This window comes from Poecilia reticulata, linkage group LG11 (assembly GCF_000633615.1).
Source record: "Poecilia reticulata strain Guanapo linkage group LG11, Guppy_female_1.0+MT, whole genome shotgun sequence".
Lineage (NCBI taxonomy): Eukaryota > Metazoa > Chordata > Actinopteri > Cyprinodontiformes > Poeciliidae > Poecilia > Poecilia reticulata.
In genome coordinates, this window is record NC_024341.1 from 11,514,942 (window position 1) to 11,532,213 (window position 17,272).

Sequence of the window (17,272 nt, forward strand, 5' to 3'; positions counted from 1 at the left end):
TTTTTTTTTTTTTTTTCGTCCAGCCCTCCCCTCGCTTGTTTGAGAATCCTCTGCTGGGGCTGGTGCAGTCTAAGGGATGGGGGGTTAGAGCCAGCGACGTCAACTACCTGTGTGGCCCCCGCATGGAGGAAAGTGGACAGGGATGCGTCTGATGGAGCAGTTTTATGCGAGACTCGAATGCCTCCTCAGCATTTTACTGGGCATGCCGACGTCACGACATTTTACTGACTGCCATAAATAAGGTAAAAAAATAATAATAATAACAATAATAGTCGTGAATATTTCTGCATAATTTCTAAAATGAACGACTGTCCGATGCTAAAAATAAACACTTCACTAACAATAACATCCCAAAGTAGCAAATGCATGTTTACAAATCTGTTATAATTTAGGCCATTTTATATTAGGGTTATATTAGGGTGCGCGCACAGATAAATTAGAAAAAATTCGAGGAAGCAAGGGAAGCTAATGGAAATATGATTAAAACTAAGCAGACACTCTGTTTTATGCATTTAAAGTGGTTTGGAGCTGTAAAAGTGAGTTTTGATGCGTTTTAAATGGACTGTTGCTGTAGGAAGTTAAAACAATGCAGCACGTGCTCACAGTTTGGCTTCTCCTCAAACAGAAACTTTCACGGACGGATATTAAACAGTTATATTTCTGTCCGTTTTTTAACGCTAAACATTCCTGTGTGCTGCATTCGGTCTCTTTTTCTGTGTTTTCCATGTTTTTAATCTGTTTTAAGACGGCAAGTGAACTCACGTGAACAGAAGTTCTGCAACGCTGCACGCGGTGTTAATTGATAAGAGCTCGAGACAGTTTATTTAACGCAAAACTATATCTCAATGTGTGAGCTAAAGGTGGCTTATTTAGATTTTTTATTATTATTATTATTATTATTATTTTCTGTTAGTAGGAGGACATGAGTTGTAATGCGTAACAGGAGGAGGAGGAGTGGAAGCTGGGAAACGCAGCGGAGGGTCGCTTTTTTTTTCCTGATAGTCCGAATAAAAACATGATGACAGTCCTGTTAAAGCCCACCTGGAGCTTGATTTCACCAAATGTGACAAAGATGGTCTCTTCCTCCATCTGTGTGTCTCTGTCGTCTAGGCATTGCATGTGCCAACTATATTCTGTGAGTATGCCTTTGTGAAGAAAGCTCGTCACCCTCGCCGGGATTCCCCGTAACATTTTCAACAAGAGACAAGGGAGGAAAAAAAAAAAAAACCAGCAAAAATGGACAAAGAAAGTATTGGTACTCAATACGAGCCTGTGGCCGAGATTGGAGAGGGTGCATACGGGAAAGTGTACAAGGCGAGGGATTTGAAGAACGGGGGACGCTTTGTAGCCCTAAAAAGAGTTCGTGTCCAGACGGAGGAAGAGGGCATGCCTCTCTCAACCATCCGGGAGGTGGCGGTACTGAGGCAGTTGGAGGCCTTTGAGCACCCCAATGTTGTAAGGTGAGTGAGTGGGAGGGGGGCGTGGGGGGCAGAGGTGGGTACCGGTCTGGCTGTTTGTGTGTGTGTGTGTGTGTGTGTGTGTGTGTGTGTGTGTGTGTGTGTGTGCGTGTGTGTGTGTTTGCATGTTGTTTTAATAAGGGTAGGGGGTTTGGGGATACGGGGGAGGAATGTTTGCATGTGAACACTAGACAAACTCTACTTCCTTTTTGATGGTCTCATATGACCTTTGTGGGATGTCTGCGCTGAATGTTATGAAGGAGAAGTCAAACTTTGTCATTTTTCGGTGCAAAAAACAGCGAGTTAAATAGCAACATGCATGTGCATCACCTTTCAGATGCATTCATGCCATTTTTTTATCACAAACACTAATCTATTATATTATACTATTAATATTTTTGGAAGAATTGTAAGTGAGAAATCAAATCAAAGCAACGCATTATCCAGAAGTGAAAGGAAAACAATATGTGGTTCTCTAAGTATTTTGTGAATGCAAATCTGAAAAGTGTGGCATGCATTTGCAGTACGTTTCTACCAGCTTTACTCATATATTGAAAAACTATTGGCTAATCTTCTTTACTAAGACACTCGTGAAGATGATAATATTGATTTGCAAGTCTTGCCACATATTCAGGGTGTGTTTAGGTTTGACTCCGAGTCACTCAAAGACATGAATATGTTTTGTTCAGGCATCTCGTTAACCGAATGTTTTCTATCTTTAACTGTTGTTTTGTTTTGTTTTTTTAATCAATGTCAGAAAAATCTGAAGACCATCCGTCATTTTTGTCAGATTACAATTCACACCCCTGACCACTTGGCACAGACAAGGAAGACATTTTTAATTTTATGTACAGTTTAGGTAACCAAAGCAATCAAAACAGATCCCCATGAGAGCATAATCTCTGACCTGGACGCCATACTCAATGCGTCTTGCTATCTGGAAGCTGACAGCGCATTGAAGAGCTATGGTCAAAGAGGCTTCGGAGCGTGTCTGTGACTACTACAGTTCACAGACCGATGCAGCTGAAACCACTGGTGCAGAAGGAGCGCATGCTGAAGCCAGTTCTTGTGGGATCAAGGAACCGCTCATTCAGATGGTCTTGCAGACTTCCGATCACTTCAATTAAAGAAATGTTCCCTGATTTTAAAACTTTGAAGTGGTGCTTGTAATTCCAATCTCAGGTGTGTCAGCAGAGCGAAGATTCAGCCTCTATAACAACATCAAACCCCCCATGAGGAGGCATCTGTCCAAGGCAAAAGTCCAAGACCTTATGAGAGTAGCCTCTGCAGCAGTCCTCCTTGAGACATTTGATTATGCACAAACTGGTGCGCAATTCAGGTCAATGCAGACCAGGAGGAAGTTGTAAGACCGTGCGCTTAGGCCACAGCAGGTCAACTGTTCATATGTTGAATACAATAACTTAATTTGATTGTTTATAGTTACTGGGATCACAGTAAATGTTTTTATTTTTGTCACTGTGGAGAAAACATTAATCTTCTTGATGTGCGATGGTGCGACGTGGATTCTCTCTTCAGCTTGTTCGGGTTCAACATTAAACTGGATGAAAACTAATTACTATTGAACATGTCATTATTATAATAAAAAAAAGATAAGTTGAAATATAGGTTATTACAGGATTTTTTGTCCCTGTCAATCAATATGACCGTAAAAAAAAAGTCTTGTGTGACCTCTGCTCTAGGTTTACGTTTAGGGTTGCTGACATGATGGAAGGTGAACCTGCAGCCTAGTTTCAAGTCTTTTGCAATCCTTTACAGATGCTCTACCTGAACTTTTCACCTCTTTTCTGCCAACTCTGATCAGTATATCCGTTAACGAATAGTGTCTCCACAGTATGATGCTGCCAGCCTCACGTTCTGACAGATAGAGCGTTGTATGAAGGTGCAACCTGTTGTAATTTTATTCAGATAAAATTATGCATGCTGTAAGTAGACTCTCTTTACTGATTATGTGACTTCTAAAGGCAATTGGGGTATCTGAGTAAACTTTACACTACGATGCGCCTTCTAATCTGCAACTGTTCTGAAAGGTCTATTCTGAATAGAACGTGCTTTTTTCACTTGACAGTCAAACTATTTTGCAAATACTGACTTTGTGACTTGACATCAGCTGAAGACTGGACGTTTTCTATTCAGAGGGCAAATTTCCATGTCGCATGCACTGCTGGTCTCAAGTTTCCATGTCACACCTTTGTAAATTGGCTGTTAGAACCCCATTTGCATCTTAACTAGTTTTGAAAACCTGTTTGTTGGCACACAGCTCAAACACCTGCATGTTGCCACCGGAAAACCCCTTCTATGCTTTTCAGGTTTTCTAATTTGGAAAAAACCTTTAAGGCTCTGCAAATACATCGTTTTGTAAAGCCATCGAAAAGATGGGGTGGGGGGCTCACTCATAAATTTAAAGCCAACGAAGTGGAGAGACGCCAATGGTTTCAAAATTCTATACAACTCCACAGATCCCAGTAATTTGTACGAAATACTAAACAACAAAGTGAAATGACCCATGGTACAATAGTTATTCGCATGGATTCAACTTTGTCAATTTGCATAGATAAAAAGGAAGTTCGAATGGGGTGAAATGGCGATGCACGGACGGATATAAAAGGAGGGCTCTGAATTGGCAAATCTGCAATAAAATTTGATCGTTTAAAACTGTCGTCTTTATGCATACAGACTCCATTCATGTTACTTTTGTAACCTTTTTCTTGAAACAGGTAGCAGTAGTAAACAAATGATCTAAGCTCTGACTCTGCAAACCTGACTCTAATTGAAATAGATATGACTATCGGAGCGGCACAAGAGCAATTGATGTCTTAGTTTTTTTGTCTGCTCTCCAAACAGATGTCATTTGCTTTCAGTCTTATATTCGTTCTCATGGCAGTAGTCAGATACTGCGTCATACATTGGCACAGGCCAAGGTCTGACCTTGTGCTTGTTTTATTGTGGAATATTAAGAGCCGTGGGATTGAAGAGGAAGTTCTAAATGAATGTTTCAGAGGCATGGCTGGTGGCCTTGTGCCTCCAACAGTAAATCTCCAACGTATCCGTAAACATTGGAGGATAATTGTAGGCTTTTATTTTACTAATACCATGGAGGCTTTTTGTCCTATTAGGTCAACAGACACACCAAGCGACGTATTTGTAGTAAATCAGTCAGATTAGGCAAAGGCATGTTTCTTCGTCTGTATGCTCAATTATACGTTTGACATTTTGTATACCTATGAAAGATTTTTAAAGGCTTCTCGTGTCCTAACCTGTCAAGATTGTCCTGCAGTTCAGGACTGGAAAAATGCGTTGTGGGGCAAGTGTGGGAGTCCAGGCAAACCCTGGATGTTTGTAATGAGGTCCATTATTTATTCCATATGTTCGGAGTCTGCTGAGAGCTTCCATTGTACTCCAACGACCAAGCTGTGAGGGGTGTTTAACCCCAGCGCTACAGAAGGAGTGTGCCTTCCAGAATGACATCATATTCAGCACTAATACCTCGAACAAATCACATCTTTTTTTGGATTCCATCGGTCCCCATGCTCTGATTACAGGACCCATATGTTGCCTTGTTAGATGATGAAGGATTTTGTGTCAGATTCCTTTTAGTTACCAAGTCAGATTGGAAAACAAATAGAATTCAGTACATTGTTGTGAGATGTCGCAAATGCATCTAATGAAGTCAAACGGTAAAATTAACATAGTTTATATTAAGAGTTGCTTTTATTATGTTATGCCAATTTATACTTATCTTTAAGATCTGAATTGCTTATTCTACTTTTGGTGAATCAGACAGTACTAATAATACTATGACACGTACAAATTTATTAGTGTCAACTTTAGTTTCTCTCAGTAGTGAGGTGTAATAAACCCCAAAATTCAAAGGAAAAAATGTGATGAAAGCTTCTATAAAGATAGTTTATCTAAAAATGAAGAGACTACAAGATTTTCCCCATTATTGCATCATAGCATATTTTTATTTTTTGTTTGGCTTGTTGCTCATATGTACCACAAACATGCAGTAATGCCGTTCATTGAGAATTTTTAAGTCTCACTTTTTTCCTCTGCACTCATCCTTAACCGTCTTCAAAATTTTTGTTGTTCACTGAATGTCAACAACATTTCAAGATAAAGACAAATTTAATATCATTTCTTAACACAGCTCAAAATGATTTCAAATTAGTAACTTGTTTAATTAGACTATTACATTTATCTATGCACCATGTCAGATTAGTGCAATCTAGTCATATGCAACCTACATTTATCTTCAGTTACATACATTCAGATTTGATCCTAGTCACAATGCACTGCAGCTAGATTCACTTTATGCCATCTGGTAAAAAGTGATCTTAGTTTCTGCCTTTGCAGCCTCTCTCTACCCTGGTTAAGCATGTGGCGACAGTGAAAAGGAATGTCGCTCTCTTAAAATGATGGAACCTCCAGCAAAACTCAACTCAGTGTGAGCAGACATCTGCTGGGACTGAATGGAGATTTTAAAAGACAGATCAGATATTAAAAAAGATGGATGCTCTGACCTAGCGGTATTTCCTATCTTAAAGAAAAAGCACACAGTTGATGGCAGCAGTGGCTTTGTCGGTGTCTCAAAGAAACAAACAGATGAGCTGAGAAGCAACAAGTAGTGGATGTATGGGGTGAAAAAGAGTTTGTGTAGTCAATGCAGTGGTACTTTCAATGGTGTTGTGCAGAAAAAAAGATGACTTTATCAATGTTGAGTGAAACTATAAGCTACAAGATGTCAGATGTGGATCCATCATTCGGTTTTACATCCTCCGTATTGTTGTGGTGCAAGTTTCCAGTTCTGCTGTAGCTACAGACAACATGCTTTTCTAGACTACTCAGAGTTTGAGGAGTTGTCATAGCGCTGGGTGAGGAATGCTGTTTATAGTCCCCAACCCTTTGAGTTGAACATACTGGGTAGCTTTTTTTCTTTTTTTTTTCTTTTTCAGCTTCTCATCAAAGCTGGCTTTGGCAGGTCTGCCGACATAATCGGGATTCTTGGCTTAGGCTGGATGTGTAGTAAAAACATATCCAGCCTCGTAACACCGATCTTTAAGGTTGCACAGTTAATATGTTTGCAAAATCGCCGCATCGTTATCAGAATTGGTGAAACATACAACAGAAAGTTAAGATTCAGATAGATCTTTAAAAGATGTTTAAATTAATGTCAACCAGTCGGTCACTGTTTTTGTCCAGTCACATGACTACCACTTTGAACTCTTTAGTTAGCTCCGTTACATACAAAGGTGCAGTGAGTTTATTATTGCAGTGAGATACTACTGTCTCATTAATCTCATATTCTGAGGAAAAACTCACTGTGTTGGCAGTGACGTGATCAACTGGTCCTTGGCACCGTCGTCCAAGAATGGCACCTGACATTAGGACTTAAATTGCATATTTTCCCCACCTCCAGGCTGATTTCTTTACATAAAGCATAAGCCGTAACATCTTATAACGTTTTCTATTATTTTATTGCAGATGTGGTTGAAATATTGGTTGTTTTTGTACTTAATATCTGAAAGAATTTGTAAATACAGTGACTCATATAGTCCTTGGTTGTCTGGAGTGCTTTGGAAGTTTTTTTCCAGGTTTTATTGAATATAGAAAAAAATAAAATTTTTAATTCCAGATGCTATTACCTGTTCTAATTACTAAAATGTCGTTCGTCAATATAACCTCTTGAATTTATTCCATCCAATGCAGCTCTGACTGTTTACTTATATCTACTTCCACTACACTTTCATCATGACTTCAGATCTTGTCAGATTAACCCCTAATTCTGCAGACAATCCCGATACTCTAAATATATGTTTTTATGACCTTAATACTGTGCTACCATTCAGCTGTTTGCTTAAATCCCTGTAAATACTTGTTGAAATTTCCCTTAAATCGAATTATTTTTTTTATACTTTAGAAATTGAGATAAACTTTAAGAGTCCATAATAAACATGATTACTTCTGACTTCAAATAATAATTCTGTAAATCTCTAAATGCAAGCTCCAGAGAGAAATCAGAAATCTTAGAATCTCAACGTTCACTCCCAATCATAAATCTTTAAGCGATATCAGTTTATTATTATTATTTTTTTAGCAATAAACATAATCATTTAATACATGTTATTAATTTGATAGATGTACCAAAATCTCTTTATCTTTTTATGTATTAAGTGAGATTGTTCTTTGATTAGGAGGATTAATTTTTAAGATTGATTTTTAAAAAAATGAATAACAAGACTAATATTTAATCTGAGGGATGCTTTAATGATTAATAGTTGAACAAAGTCTGTCAGTATCTCTCTATTTGTTCATCGGTTTATCTGTCTGTTCTTGTCGTCCATCCATCTTCCTTTCAGTCTTTAATGTTTGCAGGTTTGATGATTAAATACCGATTACTGTGCTAATATTTTATTGTGAACACATTTCATCACAAGATTATTTCCTAAAGATGTCATACAAAGAGTACCGTTCCCTCCTGCAGCAAACATAACATGATGCTGCCTCCTCTCTACTTAACACCTGGGATGGTGTTCCCAGTGGTCATTATGTAAATTACGTACATTTCTTAATAAGAATGTGTTTAAATATTTGAATATTTGAAAAATAAAACTTACTTTAGTAATGCCAACTGACCAAAAACAGGTAAAGATTAACTTATTTTGGATAGTTAAGGAAAAAAAAGATTGCTTTCTGCGATATAATTAAATATGTGGTTTCACAGTAATCTGGCTTTCATGGTGAAAATGTTGTATTAAAAACGTAGAAATGTAGAAACCCTGCAAGTAAATAACTTGGAAAGGAAAATAAATGTTTTCTTTTTAATAAGATAAGCTACGTTTTCAATACTGTGGCCGTCTTCATAGCAGTGGCGGTCAGTGATTATTATCCCCTTGTTCTCCTGGTGCAGGTTGTTCGACGTCTGCACGGTCTCTCGGACTGACAGAGAAACCAAGCTCACGCTGGTGTTTGAGCATGTGGATCAGGACCTAACCACATACCTGGAGAAGGCTCCTGACCCCGGCGTACCACCTGAGACCATTAAGGTAAACCATCGTCCATTAGAACCTCATGACATTTAGGCGTGCACCTGTGTCACGAGAGTACAGTTATGCTGATGCCCAATTTAAAGTACTACGCTGTTTCCGTTTGAAGCATAAAAGCAGCTTTGGGCTAATCCCCTGTGGCTGCAGCTCTGGTTGAACACAGCTATGTCTCTTTGGTTCTGAGAATTTTTCTTGACCAAAGTCACAGCAGACATGAAGGACTTCCTCTAACATCAGAAGAGTAGCACATGTGGCAGATGGGCTCCAAATTAGAGGCTCCCTTCAGTCTCTATTTTGACCCTGCCCGCCAACTTTCTTACAGATGGAGACAGAACAATTAAAAAACAGTTACTTTTGTACTGAAAAAAAGAAAAAGATTACCAAATAGATCAGTCAGAATAATGTTTTTATCAGCTGTTTTATTAAACCTAACAGGAAATCTCTGCTCTTTTGTAAAAGAAAAAAAAAAAAAACACATTTAAGAGGTTTCCACTTACAATTTGCTGGAAGGTCGGAAGTGAGTTAGCCTCCTTCTTGTTTTCTCAATTACTGCCTTCTTTTATTTAGACCTCTCTGACAAAAAAAAATCCCCTTTCTCCCTTTTAAACATTCGTTTATCAAGTTTCTCCCCCTGAGGTCTGCAGATGTGCCCCAAACAATATTGGAAATTAATATTATTTATGTTTGAATGAAGAGGCCGGGGAAGTGCAGAGTGTCGAATTTAACTTGGAAACGTTCTAGCAGCATAGCAACCGCCGACTGTCACCTGAGGGCCGGGTTTATGTGTGAACGTTTTCTGTCAGGGAGAAATGTTGTTTAAGTGCAGATGATTCAGGTGGCTTACACCAGAGGCTTTAACTGAATTTAATCCCGATCGTTGATACAAAGTCTCTTTGGATGTATCAGTTTATTGTGAATTTTTGTGATCACAATGGCCCTCAGTGTATCTTATCCTCAATATAAATACCACTGAGCAGTGGGGGCCTTATAAATTTGTTGGAGAGCATCACTAAACAAATATCATAACAGAGATGAAGGAACACACCAGGCAGCTCAGGGATGAAGATGTGAAGATGTTTACGTCAGGGTTAAGTTATGCAACATTACAAAAAATTTAGACGCTCTTCATGAGCATTGTTCAGTCAATTAACTGAAGCTGGAAATAATATGGCACAACTGAAAACCTGGGGTAACTCTGGAGGAGCTGCAGAGATTCACAACTCGGATGAAAGTCTGTTCACAGAACAAATGTCAATCATGCATCCCAGAAATCTTGCCATGATGGAAAAAGTGGAGGAAGATTACCATCGTTTGAGAAAAAAACAACATAAAAGTACTCCTATTTTCATTTTGTAATAAGCTATGTAGGAGATACACGACTACCTGAAAAACACAATTTGCTTGCATAGAAAGTTAATATTGCACATCACCTTGAACATATGATTGTTTTGGTGAAACGAGACGGTGTCAGCTTCATACTGAAGGTAATTTTCTGCAACGAAGGCTTTCTGCAAAAATTTGAAAACTGTGTAAAGAAATTTGTTTGTTCCAATTATGAACTGAGCACTAACATGCATCGATATGTGCCAGTAAAGTATATTTAACTATGTGAGTTTAACTTGAACAATGTGGACGTTTTAAACTTGCCTTCTCTCAGGTAATGTATATTATGTACTCTATAACTGTTCCAAGCGCAATAATGTAGAAATGGACCTTTAAAGACACAGTCATAAGTTCAGTGCTGTCTTTAGGAACTGTAACTCACATTATGAAGCTGAAATGAGCATTAAACATGTTCCCCGTCCTGAGATGTTACAACAGCACTCATTTAGAAAAGATGCAGATTGGTTTAGGTCTGTATGGTTGCTCTGTGTATGACCATGCAATCACACTAAGTTGTTTCTTAAATGTAGTTTTATGCCTGAAGCATAAAACTTATTTTACCTCTTGGGGATTTCTGGATCCAAAAGGCACAACAATGTTGTGTCCAAAACCATGTTAGTTTTATCTACAGTTATTTTTAACACTTACTGATCCATGCAGCAGCAAATTTTGTACCGTAGACCAAAGTGCTTACAGTTTTTAAGGGACTTGGACAAAAGTTGACTGTTTTGCTGCAGGACCAAAATATAATCTTCACAATACAAACAACACCAAAAGGGAAGGAAGATGGCACAAGAAAGGAAGGGAAATAAAAAAAGATTGAATCCTGCCTTTTTTCTTAACCCTATCATTGCAGTCCCCAACTGCATGGCGCACTGTAGTTTTCCATTTTGTAAAGTTACACATCATCACGTTTAAATTCGTGCATGTACTGTTTCATTTTGGGTGAAGTGCAAGGAAGATTTTTAAGCACCAAGAAGTGGTCAGACAACTTGTCTTTGTAGCATGAAGACTCATTAGACACCCACCTCCTTGTGCTTTCTCCCATCATCTGTTTATCTGGACTCTTAAGAAGACAAAAGGACGAGAAGTGTCGGCACATCATAGACACAGTCCTGTTATTTCTAGGAGAGTGGACACTGCACACTGACCTGAAAGTGACCCCATTGCCCTCTACCCCCTCCCAAACAACTTTAGTTGCACTTGGCTGTACCATCTGACAACATATTGTTGACCCGGTCGTCCTATTAGTTCCTGCTTGAGTTTCGGTGTTGAATATGTGAACATGTTTTCACTCAACCAAGAAGAAACATGTTGAGCCAAAGGCCCTAAACTAAAAAAAGAACAGCCACACTTTTCCTCAAAACCATCCATCCATCCTCCGCAAGAGACACCCCCACATCGGCCCAGCTTGTCCACTTCAGCACCCCCCGTCCTACACCACCCACTCAGACTCAAGACCCACCACATGGTCATTGATGAAAGAGGCCCTCCTCCAGGAATCAAATGAGCTGGAAGGACATCAAGCAGCCGGGTTGCCCCATGCTCTGCTCTCCTTAGCCGGGCCGGCGCTTGGGTCTCGCCCACCCTCCTCGGCTGCCATCGTCCAAGCTTCCACAGCTACACTCTGTGGGCCCGAGAAGGGGGAGGTTAATGAAGCATGGGCAGGGAATTACACTAACGTTAACCGGCAGATGTCCTATATTGTGCCAAACTACAATAAACAATATGGCTGCCTCTGGTACATTTGCATCAGAAAAGGAGGGGACCTCCAAAAGCCATGTTTTGACTGATTCTTGCAGTGTGCTGACTTTTTTATTTATTTATTTTTAAATACTGTTCCTGTTTTTAATTATTCAGGGTCTAATGATGCTCCTGTTTTTATTTCCCATTAGCGATGTTTTAGGTCTTAAACAAAAATCCACATCAGATGAAGCAAATATGTTTTTCTACTTTTAACCACGCTGTTAGATATATCAATAACATTGCATGCAACCAATATTATACGACAGCTTCATTATGTTTTGTTGGGATTTTACATGACAAACCACACAAAGTAGGCAAAAATGCTTACAAGGAAAAATCTGTGAAACATTGAATTAATTTGTGCTCGATACTTGCTATTCTGATACCTATTAAAAATGCAACCAGCTGCTTTTTAAGGTCACCTAATTAGTAAATTCAGTCCACTCCTGTGCATTTTAATGTGAGTACAACTACAGCTCTGATGGCATCGGAGGTTTTTAGAGGACATAAGTGAACAACCACCATCACGACGACAGAGGAACACAGCAGACAGGTCAGGAGAGAAAGTTTTGGAAACGTTTAAAGTAAACGAAACTCTAAAACTTTTTTAAAAGATTTGAACATCTCACAAGACTCCAAACGTACCGCCACTTGGTCGTCCATCTAAAACTTGACAGGAGAACATTATGTGGAGAAACATTCAAGAGCTCTTCTTAGCTTAGCTCAGGTGGAACAATCTATCCTCTGGATACATAATAGTTGTGCAATACACAGATCTGTACTTTATGGGAGATTGTCCGAAAGAAAGCAATCGCTGAATCAATGAGGGCCATTTGCAAGTTAACACAAGCCACATAGAGAACGCAGCCAAACATATTTTTGACCTGCATTAAGATTGCTATACAAGATTGCAAATTAACACTTCGTCTCATTGTGAACACACCATACTCACTGTAAAACATGGTGGGGACATCACCATTATGTGGGGGCTCTTCAGCAGGGATGGGGGGGCCGTCACAGGAAGATGGAAGGAGAAATCCTGGGAGAACATTTCTGGGAGGCTAGGGTCGTTGTTGCAGTTATTTATGCACAACTTTGTTTGTCTATTGAAATATAAAGATGCGAATAAAATGCATAGCGGTTTGTCGTTGTAATGGGACAATGTGGAAAAGCTGAAAGGATAGAAATACTTCTGCAAGGCACTGTAAGTGAGAAGGGCAGGAAAACTTAGATTGTTAACATTTAAGAGTCACACTCATGAGATAATTAGTGTTTACAAGGAAATGCTGTTGAAAGGAAGCACGATGAAATGACTATTTAAAGGAGAGAGGAACTGATGGGTGGGGGAATGCTATTGTGTCAGCCCCCCATGATACACACACACACGCAAACACGCGTGCGCACAAAGTGACCAACTGCCTGCCTCTGTCCTACGACCCTGTCTGTCTGCTGCCCTTCTCTGTGGGTCATGGCTGGATGGAGATGCAGAAAGGAAGGTCTGTTTTTGCATCCTGTTCTTGGTCGGGGGGCACACACACACACACACACACACACACACACACACACACACACCCACCCACACACGCGTGCACACCCCTGCACACAGACCAGTGAAAACACACATACGATAACACAGATATCGCATTTTTTTCCTTTTTGTTTTTTGTGTATAGCAGCACGTCAATCTTCACATCCAGAGTTGCGTAGTGTGACCAAAACAGCAGCCAGCCCAGTACCATTTGCTGATCATTTTTGCTTGAGTGCGCAGACCCCCGTTCCTTTGACTCACACGCCAGCTGGTGGGCTACTGAATAGAGCTGTGGGCTCAGGTCCATGTCACTTGTGGGGTCTCGGTGCGGAGCTTTGAGGTGGTTTACGGGGTGTACATCTGTAGCAAGAATGTGTTTCTTGAAGAAAAGCAGATTACAGAGACTGTGGGAGAGAGCGAGGGATCAGTTGAACTCTTTGGTCTTGCGTTGTCAAAACTACCTGTAATAACTTATTTGTTTATAGGTGTCAGACCTGTTTGAGAGTATTTTGGTTTCAAAAGGACAAGTCTGAGCTGGTTTCGACACTGTTCATTCGTTTTCACAACAATTAACTTTGAAAGTTCGTCATGAACGTGGTGCCAACGCTGCAGCAGTTTGAGGTCAGATTTGGGGCATATAAAGAAAGCGAGCACCAATTAACTAAAGAAGGACAGCTGCTTAGTAACAGAGATCTGTGCTTGCACAAAGCAGGGGCCTCTTTCTGACGCTGGTGTATGTGTGTATGTGTGTGTGTGTGTGCGTGCGTGCGTGTGTGTGTGTGTGTGTCAGTTATCAAACATCTGCCACAGTCGATGAGAAAAGACATGGGCCTCTTCACGTTAACTCTCTCACTCCCAGATTGTCTTAGCTTTTATTTTGAATTCACACGTTAAGTTGTTGCCTGTCAGGCCTTTTTTATTGTCGAATACTTTACTGTGCAGCAGAAACCACATTGCTTCGGAGGGTTTTTGAAGATACCTGTTGCTAGCATTCAAACTGAACAGCTCACACTGAATCACTCAAACCTGCACATGTAAACAATTATCTAACACCAAACATCTGGTGTGTGCTGTGAACCTTAAACATAGACTAGTATAGTGGTTCTAAAACTTATAATTACCAGTCTAGTACAAGCTAACTTTTCTAAGTAACACCATATTGCCGGGTCACGAAAAAGGGAAACATTTGGGACCTTTGGCACTTCATCTTTTAGAGAAGGAGGCAACAATCCAAGTGGGAAAGGTTAATTTTCCACTAACCATGGCTTTAAATCCAATATGGCTTCCATGCACATAAAACTCAGAGAAAGCCAGAGTAAAAAAACTTTTAAAAAGTCTCCTTTTTAAATGTTTTATTAAATGCATTTCTGTTTTCAATTACCTCCTTTTTGTAAGTGTCTTTACAATATTCGTAATCCTGTCTACTTTCTCCTTTCATTTCATTGACTCCCAGGATATGATGTACCAGCTGCTTCAGGGGCTGGACTTCCTGCACTCGCACCGAGTGGTTCACCGTGACCTGAAGCCCCAGAATATTCTGGTGACCAGTGGAGGCCAGATCAAGCTGGCAGACTTTGGTTTAGCCCGCATCTACAGCTTCCAGATGGCGCTCACGTCAGTGGTAAGTTTCTTTGGCTGTCTGAACAGAAATGTTATCGAACCAAGCATTTCCAACTGTGCGGTTTCTCTGTTTAGGACTTTAAAATAGGAATGCTCAAGGATGTAGATGTCGCTTCCCTCCAGTCTCTGTCAATCTGTGCACTCGCTTTTTTTTTATTGAAAGCAAACATAAAATTAATTAATTAAAGTTTTAAACTAATAAATATTTACTTTAATATTTGCTTCCACATTCTTAGTCCATACACTTGACAAGGAGCGTATCCCTTTTGAGCAACATCTTTTGATTGACAAACACACACTCCCTTGAACCCCCTCCACATGTGAATTAGAAAATGTCTAATGTGTTAAGGTTGGCACTACCAGGGCATCAGAGAATAGCGTATAAGAGCTCTGCCAAACGATTGGATTTCTCTGTGTAAAGTGAGAGTGAGGCACCCCTCCTCCCTCCCTTTGTGGCCTGCTTCAGCAATCCCTCGGTGGCTGTTGCAAAGAGGGATGGGACAGATGAGGAGAGACAAACACCCCTCCCTTCCCACTGTCGGCCCTTTGATGTCTAACTGTTGCACTCGAGGCTCTGATGACCTGATAATATAGAAAGGGACTCTGAAAAGAGTCATTGGAAGAACTTTGAAGGAAGAGAGATGTGACTTTGAAGATGAGTGTGGGCAGCCATAGAAGCTCCTTACCTAAACAAAAAAAACAAAAAAAAAAAGAAAGAAAATTGTGTCACTAATTTTATGTCTAACATCAACAAACAATAAAAAATCATCTGGTCGTTACTACAACTCTTCATACCAAGTTGAACATATCTAGATTATCCAGGTTCTTTTAGTTCAACATGTCAAGCAATTTACATTCAGCGTCTTGCAAAAGCATTTATACCTCTTTAACTTCTTCTCACATTTCAAAGAGAAGTTTCAATGCATTTTATATAATGTATAAAATTCCTTACATAGAATTTACCATAACTGTTCATTTTTACACTTGTTCTTATGCACTCCCAACTGCTCCAGTGCATTGAAACACTTTATCATCTCTGCTTTTTTAAAAGGTGTCAGGCTCTCCATGTCAACTTGAGTTGACAGAAAGTCCTGTACATATTTATAGTTGCCCTGTTAAAGATTTGCAAAAAGTCATAAAATACATTTTATTGTGGTAGCATATTCACATATCGACTGAATAATATAGGAAAGTGCAGTGTTGGACTTCATCCAGAAATTTCTGGTACCCCTAAAAATATTTTTTTAAATAATTATTACAAAAAAAAAAAAATCTTAACAGCTCACACGTCTGCAGAAAAGGTTGGCATCTTGGGGTCGCCAAGTCTCTCACAACAACTATTACACACTACCTACTCGTCAACTGGCTATTTAAGAGTGTTGTCAGGGGAGATCAATCTTATTGTAAGTTTGTTGAACTCTACTTGATTTTTAAGAAGAAAATTGATTCTTTTTTAAAGGAACAAGTACTCCAGGTGGTTGAGTAACAAAGGAATTATTACGAAAAGCATGTCATGTCAGGTGTTAAGCATGGTGGAAGATCTGTGATGCTGTGGGCCTCTTTCTTTAACAAATCCCCTGTAAACTGTTGCTGTGCATGGCATCCTGAACTCTGTACAACAGGAGCTTTTAAATCAAACACCACTGGAAACTACTGATGAATTGAAAATGAATCATCATTAGCTCTTTCAATGGGTTAGTGGTTCAAAACACATGACTAACTCAACACCAAGAATATGCTACGGCAATAAAAGATTGATTCATTTTAAGCCTAGTTGTACATTGCTCCTTGGGGCACCAATAAATAATGCCAGGACAATACACTGAAACTTCTGAAGCTTCCAGAAAATAAAAATGCTTGCACCATTATAGCAGGAAAGAAGGCCTTCTGCCAAATGTTGAGCAGCTGAAGTCCTATGTAAGTGAGTATGAAAGGGAAACCTGCCAATTTATATCTGCAGTAGTTACTTTTCTCAGTTCTTGTTTGGTGTTTAAAAAACAGTGACCACAGAGTTTCAACACAGAGGCAAACTTTCTTCCACAGTCCAAAACGTTTCTGATAGGTTAATTGATGTCTCGAAATAGCCTGTAGGTATGAGTGTGCGTGCGTGCGTGCGTGCGTGCGTGCGTGCGTGTGGATGGACGGCCCATTTTTTCCACCCATCCATCCATCCATTTTCTTGCACCCTTGTCTCTTGGTGGGGTCAGGGGGGGTGCTGGTGCCCATCTCCAGCTAACGTTCCGGGCGAGAGGCGGTTCACCCTGGACAGGTTGCTAGTCTGTCGCAGGGCAACACAGAGACACAGGACAAACAACCACGCACGCACACACTCATACCTACGGACAATTAGGAGAGGCCAATTAACCTGACAGTCATGTTTTTGGACTGTGGGAGGAAACCGGAGTACCCAGAGAAAACCCACGCATGCACAGGGAGAACATGCAAACTCCATGCAGAAAGACCGGGCTGGGAAT

At 39.9% G+C, this 17,272-nt stretch overlaps 1 protein-coding gene across 2 annotated transcripts in view; it reads left to right on the top strand.

The window, feature by feature from the left end:
• The first annotated feature begins 33 nt into the window (after window positions 1-33).
• cdk6 (cyclin dependent kinase 6) overlaps window positions 34-17,272 on the top strand; it is a 43,894-nt gene continuing 26,655 nt past the window's right edge. Inside the window, exons 1-4 of one of the 2 annotated variants that reach the window (XM_008421743.2) lie at window positions 34-242; window positions 1,111-1,460; window positions 8,386-8,521; window positions 14,632-14,799. In XM_008421743.2, coding sequence (XP_008419965.1) covers window positions 1,237-1,460; window positions 8,386-8,521; window positions 14,632-14,799 — 528 coding nt within the window. In that variant the 5' untranslated portion in view covers window positions 34-242; window positions 1,111-1,236. Of the gene's footprint in view, window positions 243-982; window positions 1,461-8,385; window positions 8,522-14,631; window positions 14,800-17,272 lie in introns of those variants that run through there. The other variant, XM_017307286.1, reaches the window with a different exon arrangement.